Genomic DNA, 22,638 nt, shown 5'->3' with positions numbered 1-22,638 from the left:
AGCAGCGTGAGGAGCAACGTGAGGAGCAGCGTGAGGAGCAGCGTGAGGAGCAGTGTGAAGCAGCGTGAGGAGCAGTGTGAGCAGCGTGAGGAGCAAGCGTGAGGAGCAACGTGATGAAGCAGCGTGAGGAGCAACGTGAGGAGCAGTGTGAAGCAGCGTGAGGAGCAACGTGAGGAGCAGCGTGAGGAGCAGCGTGAGGAGCAGCGTGAGGAGCAGTGTGAAGCAGCGTGAGGAGCAGCGTGAGGAGCAGCGTGAGGAGCAGCGTGAGGAGCAGCGTGAGGAGCAGTGTGAAGCAGCGTGAGGAGCAACGTGAGGAGCAGTGTGAAGCAGCGTGAGGAGCAACGTGAGGAGCAGTGTGAAGCAGCGTGAGGAGCAACGTGAGGAGCAGCCGCCCGACGCACCTCAAGGTTGGTAAGAATTTCACTGATGCTGCTGAAGCTTTGAAAGTGAAGGAAACAGCCAGTTTGAACCTTTAATGTTCCAGTGAACAGCAACTTTGCTCAGTTAATGCAGAGGAGGCTATGAAAGAGCAGGAGAGGACAGGAGACAATGGTGCCAACAGATCAGGAGATCCACTGGACGACGGCATCTTCATGCAGCAGCTGCAAGAAGAGCAGGAAGATGTGAACCCATGTTGGATCTCTGGGTTCCTGCAGTCAATGTCAGGATCTCTGAGAAGCATCAGGATGAACGCTCATAATCACCAGACACCTGAAACCCTCCATCTCTGTCCTGGCAGCCTTTCCCCATCAGAGGACGTCTGGAGGTTCTGCCATGCTGCACCTGGAAAAGACCCCTGCTGAGATCATGTTTGCCTCATCATCCAAGATGATCCAAACAGAGTTGATTTGTGTTTGTTGAAGCAGTGATGAAGATGTGTCTCCTGCTCCAGGGGTTATCTGTGGGATTCAGGCCTTCCAGGGGACAGTTGGGATTTATGCAACTGGGTTTCTGGTCCCACTGATCCGGCTCAGAAGATGAGATAGTTCACAGGTTTTTGATATATGATCTAAATGGGTCCGGATCTGCGGGAAGAACATTTGCATTTGGGATCTAGTGACACTGAAATGATATTTATGAAGGAATAGAATGGATTCAACCCCCCCCCCCCCCCCCCCCCCCCCCCCCCCCCACACACACACACACACACACACACACACTTGCAGGCCAAATGCCATGACATTTAAACTCATGTGTGTGGAGCGTGTCCATAGTTTATGATCTGAATGACCTCATGAAGACCTCATGTCAGAAGGTTTTCCTGTTTTGGGAGATGATTCCGGGCTGCACTGTAAACATTCCAGAAGGAGCCGAAGGTGTTGTCTGTCGCGGTTTGGACTGGAAAACAGCGGGAAGAGCGTGTTCGACCCTGGACCGACAAATGAAGCAAAACATGCACAACAGTTGAGCTTTTATTGAGGAGCTCCATCCAAACATGGCTAGAGGGTTCCTACTGGACAGACACAGGAGCAGTGGTGGAAGAGGTGATGAGGGAATGAGGAGAGGAAGCAGGAGAAGGTGGAGCTGAGGAAGCTTCACGCCACTGACCAGTGGCCCCCTGTGCAGGGATTACACACCTCCTCAGGTCACTGCTCACAACCCGACTGATGGAAGACCAATATCGGGGGGGGGGGCTATTGACGTTACAGGGAGAAGGTGCTTCAGGGAGCCTGAAGACCCCAGCGGAGAGGAGCAAGAATACAGCAACTATAATGAAAGAGCCCAGAGGCCCAGCTCGTGTTCCTCCCCAAGTGTTCCCACCTCCAGGCTGGGACAGAGAGGGGTCTTCACAGGCCGGGGGGGATCCTCAGCCTTGCTCAGAACACTTCAGAAGAAAGTTCAATGGGGCTCATCAGCACGTTGATGTTTAAGCTCTGAACCCGGAGAAATCTCTAAAATATCATTGGACACAAGAACAAAAACAAAACAGCGGCTGATTGCCTGGAAACGAGGAGAAATTTAATATTGATTGAAATTTCTCGCTCTTAGTAATTATTATTGCAATTTCACAGCCAAACATCGAAACCATTTCTCACCAAATCAATATTTTCAGAGGCGGGAGCTTAATTGATAACCACAGGCGGTCGTAAAGAGGATTTTTAATCATCAAAATCGAGATCCAAACTGAAAAAAGGGAGAGCGGACCTGAAAAATACACCTGAAAAATACACAAAAGGATTCCATTTTGTTTTAACATTTTAATAAATCATAATGTGCTAATTGGCCATTTCTGCTCAGGAGAATAACTACAGGCATCGTAGTTGTAGTTGATGTAGGCGGTGCATGTGTGTGTGCGTGGGAGTGTGTGTGTGTGTGTATGTCTACCCTCCTCGGCCTCTGTGGGGCTGCCATCGAAAACTGGATGAACTAAAAAAAAAAGAAGTGAACCCAGATTGTTGCCTGGATACAAAAAGCATCATTAGGGCCAATTATGAAGCACTTCAGGCAACAATGAGCCTTCAAATGGTGGGGGTCATCATGGTATCATCAACAGAGAGGAGGAGTGACGATGCCAAGGAGGGAGGAAGACGGAGGGACGTTTGGTATATTCCTGCATTCAGAGGTGATTCTGCTGAAAACTGCAGCATCCATCCTGAAGGTGGGGGGGGGGGGTCAGGAAGGGAGTCGGGGGGGAAAGAGAGCAAAGAACAGAAAGAAATAAAGAGCAGCTGAAGTCATCATTCCTCATCACGCCGTCCATCTCCCTGCAGTCGCAGAGGCCTGCAAATGAAAGAGCCTCCCTCTTTCATTCTTTTTATCCAAGACTTTTGAGCCGGGGGGACGTCGGAGGAAGACAAAAGCAGGCGGAGACTGAAAGAATGAAAGCCAAGCGGAAACAGAGCTTCAAAAGCCTGAAGATTAGGAGCTTTTGTTGCAGTCTGTTTCAAACTGTTGCAGCATCTTCGAACTTTAGGAGCTGCTGAGGCAGCAACTAATAATGAGAATATTCAGCTGTGGTACTTTTACTCAGTTACAGCAGCAGCAGCAGCAGCAGCACAGCAGCACAGCAGCAGTAGCAGCAGCAGCAGCAGCAGCACAGCAGCAGCAGTAGTAGCAGCAGCAGCAGCAGCAGCAGCAGCAGAGCAGCAGAGCAGCAGTAGCAGCAGCAGCAGAGCATTAGCAGCAGCAGCAGCAGCAGCAGAGCATTAGCAGCAGTAGCAGCAGCAGCAGCAGTAGCAGCAGTAGTAGCAGCAGCAGCAGTAGCAGCAGCAGCACAGCAGCAGCAGCAGTAGTAGCAGCAGTAGCAGCAGCAGCAGCAGTAGCAGCAGCAGCAGCAGCAGCAGCAGTAGCAGCAGCAGCAGCAGCAGCAGCAGCAGCAGCAGCAAGCAGCAGTAGCAGCAGTAGCAGCAGCAGCAAGGTAGCAGCAGCAGTAGCAGCCGCAGCAGGCAGCAGCACGCAGCAGCAGCAGTAGAGCAGCCGCCGCAGGCAGCAGTAGCAGCAGTAGCGCAGGCAGCTAGTTAGCAGCAGCCAGCAGCAGTAAGCAGCAGCAGTAGCAGCAGCTGCAGCAGCAGTAGCAGCAGCAGCAAGCAGCAGCAGTAGCAGCAGCAGCAGCAGCAGCAGCAGCAGTAGCAGCAGCAGCAGCAGTAGCAGCAGCAGCAGCAGCAGCAGTAGCAGCAGCAGCAGCAGCAGCAGCAGCAGCAGCAGTAGCAGCAGTAGTAGCAGCAGTAGCAGTAGCAGCAGTAGCACTCCGGCTTGTCTCCCCCCGAACATTGGAACATTGGGCCAGATTCACCAATATGTTCTTAAGAATCTTCTTAGATTCTTCCTTAAGTTGTTCTTAAGAAGTTTCTTAAGAAAACCTTACGTCGGATTCACCAACGCGTTCGTAAGCCCCAGAATTGTTCGCAGCTGTGTTCTTAGATTGATGAATGCCATCTGTTCTTAAATTGAAAGCGCGTGCCAGGTGAGTCTAATTAACATATGATTAGCATAGGTCACCGCCCATCAATGCCCATAAAAGGAACTGCAGCAGGACCCTGTAGACAGAGCAAAAAGCAGCCAAATGCCCAAAGCGAAATGCCCAAAGCTTGCCTCTCCACGGCTGATTTCTGACGCCGTGTTGAACAATCAAGAAAGGATGGCTAACACGCTTGATAAAATTCCCTCAACCCTGATGACTAGAGCCAACACGCTTAAAGAAATCAACGAGAATGTAAAAAAAATAAGAATGTAAAAAGAATAAAAACGTGTAAAAGCTGTGCTCTGAAACCGGTCTCTCTTTTTTTTTCTTTTTGAAGTGAATTAAGACTGTTAGACTAAAATTGTGACAATAATGCATTTTATTCACAAACGGGCAATTAATCGCGCTCGAGGGTGAACCGCGTGCCTGCAGTCTGGCCCCATCATTGCGTCAGGACGCACATCCTCACGGGGTTGTGGCTCTGTGTCCAAACAGATCCAGGGGCCCTTTAACATGCCGATGGTGCGTTCAATGACTGCGCGCATGCATCTGATTGAATAAAATTTCCTGTGGAGGCTGAGGGTTGGTCAGTGGTGTCAACAACCAGGGCATACCCTCGATCCCCTAATAAAATAAATCAAGATAAAATCAAATAAAAAGACAGTTTTGGCATGGTTTCCAATTTGGTTGATTAAAGTTAAGTCATTGGCACATTTATGTCATTTTAAAATTCTCCGTGAATCACCAAAAATAGGAAATAAATAAATATGACATAATTATCATTGTAATATTGAATTTTATTGAACTGCACAAGAGAAGAAAACACAATCATGCCGGCACTGAAATGTGCGTAAGAGTACTCCTGAGTGTTCGTAGGATTTGTTCTTACCTACGAATAAATCCAGGATAAGAAGAAATTGGTGAATGCCACAATTCACCTTTTGTGAATCTGGCCCAATCTTCGTAAAATGTTCGTAAGTGGGACTTAAGAACAAATTTGTTCGTAAGAACGTTTTGTGAATCTGGCCCAATCTTCGTAAAATGTTCGTAAGTGGGACCTAAGAACAAATTTGTTCGTAAGAACGTTTCGTGAATCTGGCCCATTGTTAGCATTGACTGGGCCAGGTGTCTCTGTGAGCGTGATTATGAGGAGTCTAATTACATCAGATAAGGGTTCCTTCATTTTGGAGAGCCTGCAGCTCAGGTGGTGATCGGAGGCACAAGCACTGTCCCTGCTGTCACTCTTCATTCCAGAGCTGTATTTTAGATGGTGAGGAGTAAAGTGTGAGGAGTCGCTCAGACCAGACGGGTGTGAGACCCTAACCCTTTGAAGAAACCGTCCCCAGGGTGGAGCCTCATCGAGCCAAGCAGCAGTTAACAGACGGTTAAGCAAAGGTCAAATATGGTTTTAGCTTCTCACCCTTTTCTCTCTGTCCTCAGCATCAGCCAGGATGTCGGGGACGGACCTCCCCTTACTGGATCTGAATGACACTGGAATCTCTCCAGGGGATGACGGCTCCTTCCTCAGATTCTCCCCGACCTCTTCCTCCACGTTGGCCGCCGCCTCGCTGCCGGGGCGCCTGGCCGACGTTTACGTGTACGTGTGGCTTTTCCTCGGGCTGCTGGTGTTCCTGCTGACGCTGCTCATCATCTCCCTGCACAGGCTGAAGAACATCATCTCCTCCTCCGCCGTCCCTGACTGCAGCAGCGAGGCAGGCGGCTCTTTCACCAACATGGAGATCTGCAGCATCTCCTCTCAGCGCTCTGCCATCTCCTCCCTGTCCACCTGAGGGCGCGCCCGCACGCACAGGCAAACTGCACTGTCATACACGGACCGCGTCATGGCTCCATGCTTGTTTGTCCAAATCCTTGTGGTCCAGTGAGCCTGATTCAGTTAGCAAAGGAGGGTTAAAGCTGCCAGTGTGGTGAGCAGGAATAATCCCATCCGAAGGGCTTATTTCAACAGTTCCAACACCACAAACCTCCCAGTGCACAGCGTGACCGGAACAGACATTTATTAAAATATCTTGAGGTTTGTCCAGAAGTGTATCAATGTGCTTGAATTGCTCAGAAAAGCTGTAGAATTCTTTGACAGACCGCTGGCGTGTTTATAAAATGTCCGACAAAGTCAAAAGCGACACAGCAAACGAGATCAAATGCCGCTACTCGAACAGCTTAAAGGATTACCAACTCTCATCCGACTGCCCGCGTGTCCTCTGATCACCGTTTCCATAGCAACCGAAGGGCAGCCGCCGTGTGAAGCCTGTTCCAGGATCAATGTTGGGCTTTAGAGCCAACTTTGACAATTAAAATGATTGAAAAGAAGCGGAAGCGTAAAGGAAGTGAAAACAAAAACAAGCAAGATTTTCCCACCCAAAAAAAATCCAAAAAACGGACGGTATGAAACTGATTCCTTGTCCTTTTCCCGTCTGAATTATTCAGCAAGATCAGATTAAAGGTCGTTCGGCCTCGGCTCGTCTGTGTGGGGGTGAGACAAAGGTGCATCCAGGTGATCTCCACCCTTTGGAAATGCCTGGAAAGGAACGAGCCCCTGGCGACAAAAGAGTCAAGTCATAGTCATCAAATTCTTTGCATAATTTATTTTCTTATCATGATTTTGTTTTCAACTCACACGTCATCATTTACATCTTTGCAATAAAACATGAATACAATAGTTTTTAGGGTTTCATAGATCCAAAAATATGTAACTTTTTTGGATACGCAAGTTGAACCTGTGGATAATGTGCATGTGCGCTTTGATCAGATGGCTTCACACACACGCACACACACACACGCACAGAGCAGCTCACGCTTCCTCCTCCTGCACCTCTAACAGCTACAGAATCATGATATTGCTTACAACTGGGAGGTTGTAAAACCTAAGAATCACACATGAGCTCAACATTGTTGTTGGTTATTTTTAGTCCGTTTTTCTTTTCTTTTTCTTTTTTTTTTTTTTAAATACAAACATCAATGCACAAATAATCCCGTTGGGAAAAATGGACCTAAAGAAAATGGCAGCTGACCAGAAAGAACCAAGCTAATAAATAATGATATGTGATTGGTGCAAAGTGCAAATACAAAACAAACTTTTACACCGAGTTGATTCTTTTTTTTTCCTTTTAAATAATCAAGAAATGTGAGTAGGTGAAAGTTTCCTTGCGCGTTAGTCTTCAGTCAGCTGATGGCGTCTCCCACCCACCTGAATCAAGACTATATGTACATATTTGACAGAACAATCACCAAATATACAAAGGAAATCCTGTCAGTCTTGTAGGGTTTTCACGGGTGGCGGCACTGGCTAGATCTCTGTCACCATCATCTCCGGCAAAATGATCACCATCCTCGACAGCCTTCTTATCACCATCAGTCACGTCCACGTTAGAATAATTATTACACAATATTTTACATACAGCAACTCATTAATAAATAAAAGGTGAAAGCGCAGTCTGTGTCGTGAAAGAACGCATCTGATGGAGGCAGAGTTTTATTTACAGCATTAACGCTGCGGCAGCGAGGAGAAACCAATATGTATACCATATAAAATCAAAGGAAACCTGGGAACATTAAAGGAAATGAGAAGAGCAGGGTTTTCTTTTCGTTCAAGGTGAATTTAAGATCAAGCCAATAGCACCGGTGTTTGAACAGCGGGGGGGGGGGCTGGCTCACTCCTGACCACTTCCACTCAGTCTTTCCTGTACAATCCACCTAAAACGATTCCCACACTAAACTCGCCTTAAAGAAGAATCACAGACTGTGATTGAGAAGAAAACTATGAGGGGAAAAGTAAAGTCTTTGTTTGTGAAGCTTTAAGCCAGTCCTGGGAGTCTGAAGGATGCGCTCTTTACGTTTTATTAGCAGGTATTGGTGTGAATCTTCTCTATCAGAGTATATGTGTAACCCGCGTGTGTGTACATACACGCATGCCCGGGGGGAGTATAGTTCACCAGCACCGCCATACGTAAACTTAACGGGGAATATAGTCGAAGTTCCGATTCTTTTCTTAGCTCCTCTCGCTGGCGGTATCTTCCCCTGCATCGCACTTGCTCTCCTCTTCCTGTCCTGCTCCTCCCGTCTCTCGCTGTCCACCTCAATACCTGTTCTGGTGCTCGTAGTGCCAGCGGTTGAAGTCTATGTTGAACGCCACGATGCTGCCGGACGCCATGCCAGTGATCAGAGTCCTGAGGGCAGGACGGAAGAGCAAAATGGAAGAACAATAGGTCAAGAAAGAAATGCTGGACACACACAGAAGATTCTATAAATGCACACACAAATCTAGTCAATTGTTAACATGTCGGATGCATTCCTCCTGATGACCACCAGGGGGCGCTGAAAACGCCCTATAATCAAGTAAAAACATTTCCAATATTATATTGTGTAAAACTATAACTTGATTAAAAAAAATATGCAGGAGTAAAAGTTTTGCACAGGTGTCCAAACATTGTTAAATAAAGCCGGAGTCTGGCACGTTACCTCTGGTCATGTGAGAGGTCCATGGCCCGGATGCCTGCGTCACAGCCTGGATAGATGTAAAGCTGTTTGAAGTCGCAGGCCTGCCACACTTCCACAACCCCGTTGTCACCTCCTGTGACCAGGTTCTGTCCATCACTACTCAAAAGGACGGCCTGGAGACAGAAAACCATGGCGATGGAGCTTCAGTCAGCACCCGAGCGTGCGGGAAGGTGAAGCGGCAGAGATAGTCGGAAGGAGCAGCTCTCCAGCCTCACCCTTGTGGAGTCGTTGACCTCCATCTGTGCCAGAAGTTTTCCGTTGATGCTGAAGTTGCAAAAGCGTCCTCTCTCGTAGTAAATGATGCAGTGGCCCTCGCTGGACACGGAGATGAGCCGGGGACGCAGACAAAGCTCCGGCCCCTCCAGGGCCCGGAGCAAATCCCCGGTGATGGTGTGAACCAGGCACGGGCCCTCTGCAGACAACGAGAGGGTGATGCCGTCGAGCGCACTTTGATACACTTGCATGCAGAATGGTCCTCATCTCACCTTTGGCGCCACTGATCACCAACCCCAACTCGGCACACACAGACACACACACCACCTCGTGGTCATGTCCAGTCAGGACCGCTCTGGGAGCAGGATAGTCACCTGCAGGCCACAACCAAGGTTACAACAACCCACACAGGAGGAGCAGCTCTTCACACATCAACCACTCACTGTTGTTGGGGTTGTCTCCAATGATGTGGTGTCTTCCACTCCAGTACCACAGAAGAAGAGTTGCATCCCTAGAGCCAGAGACGATGTAGCAGTCTCCTCCGATATAGGACTCTGACCTGGCCAGGCAGGTCACCACATCCCAGTGGCCAAACACGATCTGGGTGAGCTTTCCTGTGGAGAAGATGGACATTACACCAAAACTTAACATCCAATGAAACACTTCCCTTCCAGTTGTGACGCTAATGCAAACCCACCAGTTTCCGTGGAATAAACACGGAAACTCTTGTCCCAGAAGCCGCACGCCAGGATGTAGCGGTTGTCAGCGGTAACCACGAAACAGTGTGTGTTGATTTGGATGCTCTGATCCACCAGGTCAGTGATCTGACGCTTGTTCACGCCAGAGTTGTTGGCTACAAGTGAGCACAGACATGCTAGTAGGCAGGTAGAGGACCCATTTAATGAATTTGACCCTTGACCCAGACATGGTGGTTTTACCGACTGGTGCAGAGGTGTGTGCTCACCTATGAGAGGGTCCATCTCAATGGGCAGATGATGAGCCTGCTCCAGGGAGTAGCCGGGAGCTCCTCGGAGGCCTGGCAAGATCAAAGGATTGATAACACAAACGCGCCATCCTCCCTCCATCCACCCATCCTCCCTCCATCCATCCACCCATCCTCCCTCCATCCACCCATCCTCCCTCCATCCACCCATCCTCCCTCCATCCATCCACCCATCCTCCCTCCATCCACCCATCCTCCCTCCATCCATCCATCATCCCTCCATCCACCCATCCTCCCTCCATCCACCCATCCTCCCTCCATCCATCCATCATCCCTCCATCCACCCATCCTCCCTCCATCCATCCATCCACCATCCACCCATCATCCATCCATCATCCCTCCATCCACCCATCATCCCTCCATCCACCCATCCTCCCTCCATCCATCCACCCATCCTCCCTCCATCCACCCATCCTCCCTCCATCCATCCACCCATCCTCCCTCCATCCACCCATCCTCCCTCCATCCATCCACCCATCATCCCTCCATCCACCCATCCTCCCTCCATCCATCCACCCATCATCCCTCCATCCACCCATCCTCCCTCCATCCACCCATCGTCCCTCCATCCACCCATCCTCCCTCCATCCACCCATCCTCCCTCCATCCATCCATCATCCCTCCATCCATCCATCCACCATCCACCCATCATCCATCCATCATCCCTCCATCCATCCATCATCCCTCCATCCATCCATCATCCCTCCATCCATTCATCCACCATCCACCCATCATCCATCCATCATCCCTCCATCCATCCATCATCCCTCCATCCATCCATCATCCCTCCATCCACCATCGTCCCTCCATCCACCCTCCATCCATCCACCCATCCTCCCTCCATCCACCCATCATCCCTCCATCCATCCATCCATCCACCCATCCTCCCTCCATCCATCCATCATCCCTCCATCCACCCATCGTCCCTCCATCCATCCATCCTCCACCCCTCCATCCGTTTTGTCCTCCTAATATCAGTGGACATCCATCACAACACGCTCACCGACTGTGTTGTGCCAGCGGTTGACAGCAAATAAGCGGCTGCATGTGACGGTGACGGCGGCCGGTATGCTGAGGTGGGGCAACGTGTTGGCGGCCACGTGAGTGACGGGCGAGTTGGAGGGGAACTTGAGCACCATGATGACGTCCTGCTGCATCTGATCCTTAAACATCAGTGGGCTCTGGGGAAGGAAACACTGGTGAGACAGACAGAGAAATGTAGAGGGACGGAGAGGGGAGGAAGAAGGGGGGTATGGAGACGGGGGCGACAGGGAAGGGAGAAGGTGCATTAGTGGGAGAGCAGGTACACACACTGAGGGCAGCACTGGGTCGAGGAGAGGAGCTGAACGGGTTTGAGCTGGAATGGAGGACTCTGAGGTGGACACACTGAGGTCTCTGCTGCTGAGCGTAGACGGGGGGAGGCTGAGCCGTTAGGGTTAGGGTTAGGGTCAATAGCAGCCTTGGAACGCAGAGAACGGATGTGTTCTGATTTGATATGAATATCCCAGAATTCATTCTCCTTCCAAACGCTGATTATTTTGTGATTTATCTCCTAGTTTTTAGCTTAATTGAGCCTTTTTTGCAGTATCAGAAAGAACACCATCAAATGTCCCTAACCTAAAAATGTTAATGAAATTACTCACGCAAACAAATGGTAAAAATGGAAAATTAAGACTGTTAATTAGGAAAGAGAGGCAAATAGCTAAAGTGAATATAAAACGTGGCAAATGCTTAAATCTGTCATAAAAAGCTTAATCTGCACACAATCAGGAAACAAATTTAAAAATGATGCTGTAATTTTAAGCCTTAATCACCTCCATCCATGTAAAAATGGGAGTAAATATCAATATCAAGAATGTAAAACAAAACCCCAAACTGGAATCACAGTTTTCACGCTTGTTCCCAGACGCGTGCAAGCAGCCTGTGAGAACACTCACCAGGTGCATGGCGGAGGAGCGAGGGGGGTGTGGCTCGATCAGCAGCTGAGAGGGGACTTGACCACACGCCTGAATCTGGCTTTCAATCAGCTGCAGTCAGAGAGAGGAAGAATAAAAGAGACGCTCGGCTGACGGTGGCGGGACAGAGCAGCGCACACACACACCTCACGCTGCGCCGCCTCAACGTTGTCCAGGTTGACCGCCCCCTCGTAGGACAGAAAGGTGAAGACGTTGAGCGCCCTAACGGCCTCCGGCCCCCTCTGCTTGTAGCCGAATATCAGATCGATCCACTGGTGAAGCTGGCAGGACACAAACTCGCTCTCCAGTGCCTGAGTGAAGAAGAGCAGTCAGAGAGACGTTCCACGCGTTCGTGTGTGTCTGAGCAACGGCGTCCTGCATCCTTCACCATCCGATTAATGCGGACAAAGTCTTCGGGTTTCTTGGCCCAGACAGGAAGCTCCACATCACACACAGAGACGCCGTCGTCGCGCACACCAAGCTCGTACTCGTTGCTGTTCACGAACATCTCGGGCAAGTAGTAGAACTCAGGGATCAGCTCCTGGTGGCAGGAAACAAGTGATGTGTGATTATATCATTCAGCCGGGACCTGAAAACACTGGCCAGGGTGCTCGGACTCACCTTGACATCGGCCGTGTCTCGCTGGCAGTTCCTCCACGAGCGGCCGATGCCCGAGAAGGCTCTTTCTGGATTGTCAAACTTGTTGTCATTGGCGTTGAGAAAAAATGTGGAGAAGGGCTCCTGGAGGGACGAGAAATAGTTTTTAGGGAAAAGTGCAGCAGCAAGCTTAAAGTCTGGAGACTTGCAAAACAGCATCTTACTATTCTGAGCATCCACATCAGCGTGGAATGAGCAGTGGAATAAAGGGTGGTGTAGTGGTGAGAAGGGGCGCTGTCGTCCTCCCACGTCTCATAACGCTCCGCGTAAAACGCTGCACGCTTGGGGTTCAGCGCCCCGATCGGCTAAAAGGAAGCGTCAGATACAGACTCTTTCTGGGATGGTGTCACTTCACACAGAATCATATTTAACTGTGCGTCTCACCTTGGAAAGGTCTCTGAAATTTCCAGGTAGAGTGAGATCGAGCTCCTCCGAGTCATAGTTGGTCAGAACCCAGGGAAAGATGGGGTACTGGCTGAGATCATTGTAGGTCCTCCCTGTGGACGGGTGAGGTAGCAGCAGATTAGCCTGTGGGTGGATCTGTCCTGCTATTGTACAGCTTCTGTATGATGTCAGCTACAATATTCTGCTGAGTAAACGTGCTCCTTTCAGAACGAGCGCGACTGCACCTGCGATAGTGTTGAGGAACATGAGGTACTCAAAGTTGGAGATCTCTCTCCTCTGCCAGCGCTGAGTCATGTTGGAGGACTTGAAGAGCTGACGAGGGGTGGCCAGAGAAATCCGCCTGGCGCGCACGCACGCACACGCACGCACACACACACAACACACGCACACACACACACAACGCAAGCACACACACACACAACGCACACACACACGCACGCACGTGCACACGCACGCACACAAACACACACAACGCAAGCACGCACGCACACACACACGCACACACACACAACGCACGCACGCACACACACACACACACACTCACGTTTTAAACGCTGTTTTTCTGAAAACCAGTGAGGAGCAGCAGACTGAGCTCACCTGGCCTGCGGCAGCCCGTAGCTCGTTCCGACACCCACCCGTGGGAGGCTGTAGACCACTCGTTTGACGGTGGCCTGGTCAGGGAAGTTAAACATCACTGATGCTGAAGGAAACGGAGAGAGGAGAGATGCTCTTGAGTGCTGAGTTTAGACCCAAACGATGCAAACGAATGAGCTGCAGACAAATGCAGACAGTCGTGTCACCTAACCCTAACCCTAACCCTAACCCTCTGTTTAAGGTTACCCTAAACATCCACCAGTTTTAAGCGCTTTCACAGCTCAGCAAACTTACTTCTGTTGGCCATAAAGACCTCCAGGCCTGTATTTTGGAGCAAGTAGCGCCTGGAGAACACAGCTCGGATTTCACTGAACATCCATTTGCCGTGGAGGCCCTCAGTATAAGCCAGCACCTGTTTGAATCAATCAACAAGTGAATGCCAATCAGATCAACAAGCAAGAAGTGATGGAAATACGCATAACCGAGCTTGTGAGCACTAACAATACCATGTTCTTACTTTAGCATCAGTATTCTTGAACACAGAATCCTCCTCGTCCACTTCAAAGTAGATCTCAGTAGTAGTGATGGAAAGAGTCCCCCGAGCCACCACCACCGGAGCCACCAGCTGAGCTGGAGTACTCAGAACCACGGGGCCTCGGGGAGGAGGGCACATAATTAGGATCAGGTATCACTGGCTTTAAGGGTTCAGGGCTGGAGACATCTTAACATTGAACAATCATCACACAGGAGCGATCGAGGTGATCTGGTGAACTATATTAGTGCTGAATCAGTTCACTCTTTTATGTGAAGGTCAGAAGACGCAGGAGTGAAATATGTCTGATTAAACTCATCACTTAGTAGATCATCCGCAGATCTTAGGAGATCTGGAGTCAGATTTAGTTAGTTCATCTGCAAAACGTCACATGTCCCACAAATGCCACACTTGCCTTTGGAGGTAAAAAGTCTTGGACGGAATGGCACTAAAAACAAGAGTCGAAGACGTTTTATTCTCCGCTGAGTCTGTGCATGTGCGAATGCATGTGCGCACGTGTGTGAATGTGTGTGTACACGTGTGTGTGTGTGTGTCGTACCAGCAAGATTATCAATCTCCTTCTCCTGCAACAAGCTGACAGCGTCATCATCCCCCTCCAACATTAGCTCCGCCTCCGGGTTCTGGGTGACCACTGATTGGCTACGGAAACTCTTCTTTGACTTTAGCCCCTCCTCTTCCTCCTCTGTACCTGGACGAGCGTTGCCACATTAATCAGAGAACGACCCTGACTGGATATTGGTGTTGGTGTTGGTGCGCATCACTGACCGTAGTCCTCCAGAGGCTTGAGCGAGACGTCGGCGTGAGTGGATCCAAAAGGGTTTCGTACAAACCTCCGTCTTCTCCTCAAGTCGTCCTCCCAGTAGTCCAGACGCCAGAAGTCGTGTAATTGGCTGGTGTTATAAAAGGATCATTTTGGGATTGTCAGAGCCAAAAAACAGATGGAAAAGGTCATTTTCATGTGTGACTAAACGCTTGTAGAGGAAAAACCTTCGACTTTTTGCCCTTGAAGGAGACAGAGGTTTGACGGCTCATCGATTTTTCAATATCACAAATATCATCTTCATCACTGCAGATTCAGCATAACTGTCGTTACTGCAGGGGACTAAATAACGTCATGCAGCAGACAATTAATCAGCTGTGGCAGAACTAAATCCCGCTATCACATTAAACATGCTGTAAACACATGTTGTAAGATTAAATCTTCATATCAAATCTCATGTCTTTAAATTAAATGACACATCCTCAGATTACATGAAATGTTTTAATGTTAAATCTCATCCTCAATTTAAATCACTGCAGTCAGATTAAAGCACAGGTCTCACATTAGCTAACAGCTGTTTTAAAGTGAAATGACTGATTTAAGATGCTCGTTAGCATGTTAAATGAGGGATTCTGTTGTGCTGGAGTTGAGATACAAAAGATCTTTGATACATAAATGTTTGGTTTAATTTCTTTTGCTCTGACTGTTGGACTTTTAATGGTATAAACAGATAATCCATGACGTTTAAACCTTTGGAAATGAGTACGAATCAGTGGCGATGCCACATCTTGACCAACATACTGACAAACAGCGCCCCCTACCACCCAGAGTCGTGTATAACTGACACAACCTCCACTCACCTCTGTGACATTGTCCCCCAGGCTCCATGCTTGTTGGTCAGGATATTGAGGATCTTTTGTTTCAGCTGGTTGGCAGTCACGTGATCTCGGTGCTTGGCGGCGCTGATGAGGTGGTCGCACATTTTCTCCTCCTCTCTGCGGTCTGCAGCGTACTGGGCACAGTTGGACTGGAGGAGGGTGGCCCGGAGTAAAAACCAGGCGGACTGGAACCTAATTGACTAATTTCTGGAGAATTACCTCAAATTCAGCGTGTTTGTGGACATCTTCTGCTCTCTGTCTGTTCAAGATGAATTCTGCCTCATTGGCAACTCGCACAATGTGATCTTTCATGGCGTGGCACAGAAGTCTGGCGGGGGGGGGGGGGGGAACGGGATAACAGTGGATAAATTACGACCAATCCTGTGACGCATGTCACGAGTACAAAGGTGGCAACAGAAGCCCCGTCTGACATCGTTCTAAATAAACCGTTGCTAAAACAGCTGAAATGAACAGAAACAGAATTGCACTTTAATGATCCGACTTCTTTTCAAAAGCACACATAGCGCCACGTACTTATCTCACCAAGGCTCCCATTAGTGCTCCATCATAGCCATTAATTATTCAGCAACGTTAACGTTCAAATTGCAGAGGATTGTAGTGAAAATCAGCGCGTGCGATGGATTACCTTCCCTCATTGATGAGCTCAATGAAAGCGAGTCCGGCGTTCTTCTGAATGGAGTTTTGCCACTCCTATAAGCATAAAACACACGCAGATTGTTTGGCATGGATTATAAATACCGGTTATTTTCTCAAGATGGAGCCTGCTGTGGAAAAACTCTCCTATCAGAAGGCAGGTTGTGAAATGTCCTATTTTTGAGTAGCACCAAGGTAAAAAGGTTCACTATGGAATGAGAAATAAAGAGGTATTATATGCTGAGCCGTTGAACCAACCAAACATACGCTTTAAAAGTGTGAAGGTGCACTGGTTAAACCAGTCTGTACAGCCTCTAATGAGAATGGATCTCTCAGAATCAGGTTTTTATTTGTTTGTGCATATAAGAGTGGAGACTTGTGAGCAGGACAGGAGTGCTGCTGAGAGCCTGAAACCTCAGAGCTCCATTAGCTCTGGAGGGCACGAGGGAGCGTCTCCCGTTACAACCACCCCCCTCAACACACACACACACACACACACACACACACACACACACACACACACACACTTCCAGGGGATCAATATCTGGGCGAGGGTTTGCACTTCCGGGCCTCTAATGGCAGATCGCGTTGGAGCCGGGGGGGTAATTCTATACATGCTGACGAGCAGCCGGCCAGAAGTGAGATGGAGGGAGTGGTGAGCACAAAGGGCAGCTAGCAGGGCGGTAGAAGAGGGAGCCAGAACAAGCAGAAGTTCTGGATGGAATGGCTGAAGATGACAGGGCCCGTTAACCGCTTAAAGGAAGTCTTTGTAGAGGTAAGTTCCACTTTTTGCTCATCGTCCTTTAGGGCTTTATTGAGGAAAACAGACTGGAGGATTGGGTTTAGCTGTAAGCAAATGACTTTTAGCACGATCTTAATCTGTTTATCTGTCATTTTTGTCACATTTTAAAAAACTATTTCTGCTGTTTTAGTGTAGTGAAGACAGACTTGGTCGCAATCTCAGGAAGCGGATCCGAGTCTTGACGGATCCCCGAGTAACTGCAAATGTTATGTGTTTGGGTGTGAGACCGGGGACAGCTTTTAACAACTAGCACTGCCACCACTGACTGAGGACACAAACAGAGGGACAGATTACAGACCTGAGAACACAGCAGCATTACGAGTTCCACCACTGAGGTGCTAGACTTCATGCACACCAGACCTGCAAAACAGACACATACAACACAGTCAGGCTCTCTGGCTTCCTTGCACACACTCACACATGGCTGCAAAGTACCGAAATACCATCAAATAAAGGCTGCTGTACTGTCAGCGCTCCCTGCTATGCCGCCATTAGATTCGGGTTTATAAAAAGCATGCCACAGAGAAGACAAGAACAAACAGCAGAGAGAAAAAGGGAGAGAAGAGAAGGGAGGGCACCAGAGAGGAAGAGAGATCAACACTAAGACAGTGGAGGACAAAAACAGGACATCAGGAAGCAGGTGGGCAGAGGGAGAAATGCGTTGCTCCTTTTCATGTTATCTACAATACAAAAGATCAGATTCAGTACCGATCTAGCTCGGAATCCTGTGGAATCCTGACTTCATACCTGCTCGGTGAATGAGTGAAACAGCCAGCTAAAAAAGACGCACACACATCCAAACACACCGCAGCACATTCGCTCAGGCTTTCGCTCAGGCACTCCAAGACGCCGGCGTAGGGACAGTGAATGGAGGGACTCCACAGAGAGACGCCAGTTAGAGAAAAAGGAGCCGTGTACAGCACCTGTACCTTCAATGAGCAGCTCCTGCCCATGACTACCCAGCAGCGTCCTGGACAGAAACGGGGCAAAGTCTACAAAAATCTCCCTCAGCAATGGCGCCACCTTCTCCAGAGCGCGCTCCAGCTTGGTGGTGATGCTGTAGGGGGATAAAAATAGTGGCAGAAATAGTGAAAGACTGGGAGAGAAGATGAAATCTACACCATAAATGTATGAGAAAATGTGCGTGAAAAAGGAAGCAAGGAAATTATGCAGGAACAAAACAGATATATAGCTGACAGAAAGGAAGGTTCAGCACAAATTAAGCTGTGAGGGGTTAAAGAAAAAGGGAAATGTCATTAATGGGCAAAATCTGTATCGACTGTATTTATGGTTTATGGCAGTTAGTATTGTTAATAAAAGCTTAATGGGTCTAAGGCCACTTAAATGGAAAAAGTTGGAGAAGCAAAAAGCTAAAACTTCAGTTCTAATGTACTATGCCTCTATACATACATATATATATGTGTGTGTATATATATGTATTAAATAATCAGGCTAATGGGTGCAGTATGCTAACAGATAGTGCAGCCGAGCATGCGCACGTTCTGGACGAGTGCCACTCATTTTTTTAAACCTGCTCAGTTCTGAGTCCAAAAACCAGCAGCCTGATCATGACTGTTGAGTTAGTGGGAGAAGGTGGTAATAGCTTGGTAATAGCTTGGTAATAGCTGGGTGTAGCAGGAGGGTGTGCAGTGGAGGTGGGTCGGGGGGGGACAGGACGAGTATCTCCTTGCCTAAAACACTGTCCTGCATCTCGGGGAGCTGCCTGGAAGCCTGTGAGAGAGCTAAAAGACTTGAACTCAGGGGGCGTCTGACCGCTGCGCAGCGCACACTGCGCCACCTCACAATAGGCACTGCAACACAAACCACACGCACACACACACACACACACACGTACACAGGTTAAGGAACACGTTCAGGCGCACACACAGACTTCCACTCGTATTAAACTGTCTGACGTGTGTAAGAGAGATTAAAGCGACTGAAATAGCACAAAATGACTACGATGATAAAAGTGGGCTGAATATTATTTTAACAAAGATGTAAAAGGACACATAAATATTTGTTTCCAATAATTGTATCAACAGTAATTTAAGTATTTTGGCTGCAGAATGTATGGGCTTGTGAGTATGACATATAGAGTTCAGAGTATGAATGGAAATTACTGCAGATCTTCGTTAGAGCCAAACGAGCCTGGTTTCATTAGCTGATGTCAGCACCATCAGCACCGGTCGAGTCTCTTCACGGCCCATGATGTTCAGGATGTAGTTACATTTGCTGCTTTACAAACATTAAAAATGAACACGGGAACCTTCCGTTTGATTTTGGCAGGTTGCTTGTTTGTCAGATTATTAGTGGATTTTTTAAATGAGTGTTTAAAGCAACAACAACTGATGCCACGTATTATTGACACAGCATGAAGCTGCGTCTTACGGTCTATTCAGCAGGTAAAACAGATTTAATCATAATTTGTCAATGAAGAGGGTGGGAGGTGTGTTTGGGATGAAATGTCAGTCATGGAAGTGGGAAACCCAGAAAAACTCAGAAAAACACACAACAGAAAACAAAAGCCAGAAGGAGGACAAGAAAAAGGGCGCGTGTGTGAGGTGGCGATGAGCGCTGAGGTGTGGCGAGCGCTGACCTCATGTTCTCCATTGTGTCCTCCGGCATTGGTGCCACCGTCTGCACCGCTGGCAGATTCTTACTAGTTGCCCCGTTGACAAAAGAGGAGGAGGAGGAGGAGGAAGATGAGGCAGAATCTGTGGCACCTGGGCAGGAGGAAGAGTAATGAATCAAAAAAGAAAGGCAGTAACATGGATCACGCGTGATGACTGTGGGCGATAACGTCCAATCAGGCGCTCCCAAACTCAATTTGGATGATGTTTCAGCAGACGTGCTGCTGCTCGTCTCCTGCTAACGGCACCAGTTTGTGAGGATCGCTTTGCAATCAATAAGCAGAAACCATGTGATACAAGTCAGGATGCTAATTGGATCAGCTGATTGTGATGCTGCCCTGAAGCTGCTCTGATCCGATCGGACCATCTCAGCTGATTCCATTGCTGCTACCCAGCAAATATCTTGATATTTTAAATGTGAGCTGCATAAAAGATGCATAAGAGAAGTGGCCACTCACTTAAAGGCGAAAGATTTGGCTTTATTTAACAGGCAAGAACCAGAAACTGTCCTGATCCTGCTGGAGTGATGACCAAACTACGGTGGCTGCAGAGGGACAAACTGGATATTTCCACAACTGCATCATCCAACGAGTTCTGGACTATTTTAGTGACGTGGCCCAATGAGTTAATTAGAATTGGCACGAAGGTTGTAGTTAGAGGCTTTCATTTGAAAATCGTTGACCTAAACCAGCGCTTCTCAAATAGTGGGGCGGTGCGATGCCAGGGGGGGCGCGTGTGACCCCGGAGAACATGTTTTTTTGTTTTTTTTGCCGTACTAGAATAAAGTGTAATTGCACATCCCGCGCGCACACACCACAGAGCAAGAGACAGGAAGAGCAGTGAACAAACCACCAAGAGACAGCATGAAAACATACTTAACAGTGATGAAAAGAAAGGCGGAGAGAGACGGAGATAATGAGACAAACGAAAGTCTCCCGAAAGCTCAGACGAGGAAATATGACGAAGCCTTTATAGCGCTTGGCTTCACTGCGACTACGGTGGGAGACGAGGAAAGACCGGTGTGTTTACTGTGTCTAAAAATGTTGGCAGGACAGCATGAAGCCAAATAAATGAAGGCGTCACTTAAAGACATTACACCCCAGGCACGCTGATAACCCTAACCCTGGTTAACCCTAACCCTGGTTAACCCTAACCCTGGTTAACCCTAGCACTAACCCTAACCCTCACTTAAAGACATTACACCCCAGTCACGCTGATAACACTAACCCTGGTTAACCCTAACCCTGGTTAACCCTAACCCTGGTTAACCCTAGCACTAACCCTAACCCTCACTTAAAGACATTACACCCCAGTCACGCTGATAACCCTAACCCTGGTTAACCCTAACCCTGGTTAACACTAACCCTGGTTAACCCTAACCCTGGTTAACCCTAGCACTAACCCTAACCCTCACTTAAAGACATTACACCCCAGTCACGCTGATAACACTAACCCTGGTTAACCCTAACCCTGGTTAACCCTAACCCTGGTTAACACTAACCCTGGTTAACCCTAACCCTGGTTAACCCTAGCACTAACCCTAACCCTCACTTAAAGACATTACACCCCAGTCACGCTGATCAGCCGCTTGAGTTTTTTCGGCAAAAACGTGCCGAATATTGGCAACAATCATCCTGCTTTGGTCTATATTTCTTTCTTTTTTTGTTTTCTTTAATATTAATAAGGATACAATGTTATGCAGAGGTGTACTTATAACAATTTCATAGACAAATGATACTAATTATAGTCACGGCGGGGGGGGGGGGGGGGGGGGGCGCAAAATGTTTTCTTCTTCCTAGGGGGGGCGTAACAGAAAATAATTGAGAAGCACTGACCTAAACTGAGCTTGGTGACGATGCTGCTTCAGTTTGTTCCAGACCAGCTTCATTAAACATCTATTAACTGACGGGAGGTCGCTCACGCTAACGCCTGTTTCACACTAGCTGTCCGCTAACGTACACACCACTCAGATGTGGTGCAAATAAACTTTAATTAAAAGGTTTTACACAGAATTGGTAAGTGAAACTTTACACCACAAAGGCGGAGATGTGAAGAACAAGTGTGCACGTGCGCTCCACCTCTCTGCTCTCACCTGTAGTGTTGATCATGCTCTTGGGTGTCGCTGTCGCAGCAGCAAAAATGTTGGGCGTGCTGCTGGGGGTGGAGGCTCCGCCCGTGGTGGGCGTGCCCACTGTGTTGACTGACAGGCTGCCAGGAGGGGGCTTTTTAACCGGAACCACAACACTCCTGTTACAGGTGAGACACAAGAGTGTAGTCAGGCCACGTCGAAGCACAGGAGTCCTCTTTAAGTGGTCCTCTGGTTGTAACTCATGTGGAATTAGGTGCCAAGAGGGTATTTGTGGGGGTGGGGTATCTTTAATGTCAAATTAATGTCAAATGCATATTATTAAAAATGAGTGTTACAAGTTTCTGTTTTTAGACAAAAGACATTGCAACTATTGCATCTACGAGTGTCTCAGGCGATAGAAACTGTCTTCTATAATAAACACTTTAGGTTAAAAATACATTTTTTCTTTGACATCTCAGGATTCAGAATTCATTTCTAAGATGAATAATGAATCAAGCCATTCTAAATGTATGAGACACACTTGATCTATTGAGGAGACGGCTCGGAGCTGTTCATAATCTATTATGCATCTTTCCTTCTCTCTAACGTGGCCCTCTAGGGCCGCCACGAGGCTCGATCAAGGAGACGGAGGGAGATATAAGCAGGACAGCGCTCAGAGGACAGGCTTTATGTTCCCAAAATGGAAGCCAGGGGGGCAGAAAGAGCCTTGGCTTAGACTTTCTGACATTTTTTCATCCTTGAGAGTTGTTTTTTTGCCTAAAATACAGTATCAAGTGTCAAGAAAATAGCAAGTAAATAAAAGCATCCCTGTGTCTTTAGGCTGGATCTTAAGAGCACAGTTGGAGGTAGAAGCTCCAAACAAGCCAACGGGACGCATTAAGGATGTATTTGCATGTAAAGTTTGTCCCTGGGGAGAATTAATGGCTCATCAATTTTGAACCAACATGCTCTCTTTTACTAAAAACAATGCAAGAAATGTAACGTGCTACATGGAAAAGGGCTGCTGGACTCCTGACTTCCCCTCCTGAA

General features: G+C 48.2%; 1 protein-coding gene across 13 annotated transcripts in view; it reads right to left on the bottom strand.

Annotated features, from left to right (window-relative positions):
- Positions 1-6,507: 6,507 nt before the first annotated feature.
- The window catches only part of LOC115252653 (neurobeachin-like), a 58,462-nt gene continuing 42,331 nt past the window's right edge, over positions 6,508-22,638 (bottom strand). For 4 of the 13 annotated variants that reach the window (XM_029848436.1, XM_029848437.1, XM_029848441.1 and 1 more), the window contains 28 exons: positions 21,613-21,767; positions 19,487-19,613; positions 18,579-18,698; positions 17,811-17,944; positions 17,186-17,247; positions 16,078-16,142; positions 15,651-15,759; positions 15,414-15,580; positions 14,559-14,683; positions 14,332-14,481; positions 13,758-13,894; positions 13,535-13,652; positions 13,244-13,346; positions 12,871-12,986; positions 12,626-12,738; positions 12,406-12,546; positions 12,206-12,325; positions 11,973-12,125; positions 11,731-11,895; positions 11,567-11,656; positions 10,633-10,825; positions 9,591-9,662; positions 9,324-9,479; positions 9,070-9,240; positions 8,899-9,000; positions 8,629-8,825; positions 8,375-8,526; positions 6,508-8,082 (listed from right to left, as the gene is read on the bottom strand). In XM_029848436.1, the coding sequence (XP_029704296.1) occupies positions 7,992-8,082; positions 8,375-8,526; positions 8,629-8,825; positions 8,899-9,000; positions 9,070-9,240; positions 9,324-9,479; positions 9,591-9,662; positions 10,633-10,825; positions 11,567-11,656; positions 11,731-11,895; positions 11,973-12,125; positions 12,206-12,325; positions 12,406-12,546; positions 12,626-12,738; positions 12,871-12,986; positions 13,244-13,346; positions 13,535-13,652; positions 13,758-13,894; positions 14,332-14,481; positions 14,559-14,683; positions 15,414-15,580; positions 15,651-15,759; positions 16,078-16,142; positions 17,186-17,247; positions 17,811-17,944; positions 18,579-18,698; positions 19,487-19,613; positions 21,613-21,767 (3,604 nt within the window). In that variant the 3' untranslated portion in view covers positions 6,508-7,991. The remainder of the gene's footprint in view (positions 8,083-8,374; positions 8,527-8,628; positions 8,826-8,898; positions 9,001-9,069; positions 9,241-9,323; positions 9,480-9,590; positions 9,663-10,632; positions 10,826-11,566; positions 11,657-11,730; positions 11,896-11,972; positions 12,126-12,205; positions 12,326-12,405; positions 12,547-12,625; positions 12,739-12,870; positions 12,987-13,243; positions 13,347-13,534; positions 13,653-13,757; positions 13,895-14,331; positions 14,482-14,558; positions 14,684-15,413; positions 15,581-15,650; positions 15,760-16,077; positions 16,143-17,185; positions 17,248-17,810; positions 17,945-18,578; positions 18,699-19,486; positions 19,614-21,612; positions 21,768-22,638) is intronic. The other 9 variants (XM_029848447.1, XM_029848443.1, XM_029848448.1 and 6 more) reach the window with 7 other exon arrangements.

This window comes from Takifugu rubripes, chromosome 15 (genome assembly GCF_901000725.2).
Source record: "Takifugu rubripes chromosome 15, fTakRub1.2, whole genome shotgun sequence".
Taxonomy (NCBI): domain Eukaryota; kingdom Metazoa; phylum Chordata; class Actinopteri; order Tetraodontiformes; family Tetraodontidae; genus Takifugu; species Takifugu rubripes.
This window is presented reverse-complemented; position numbering and strand designations above follow the sequence as displayed.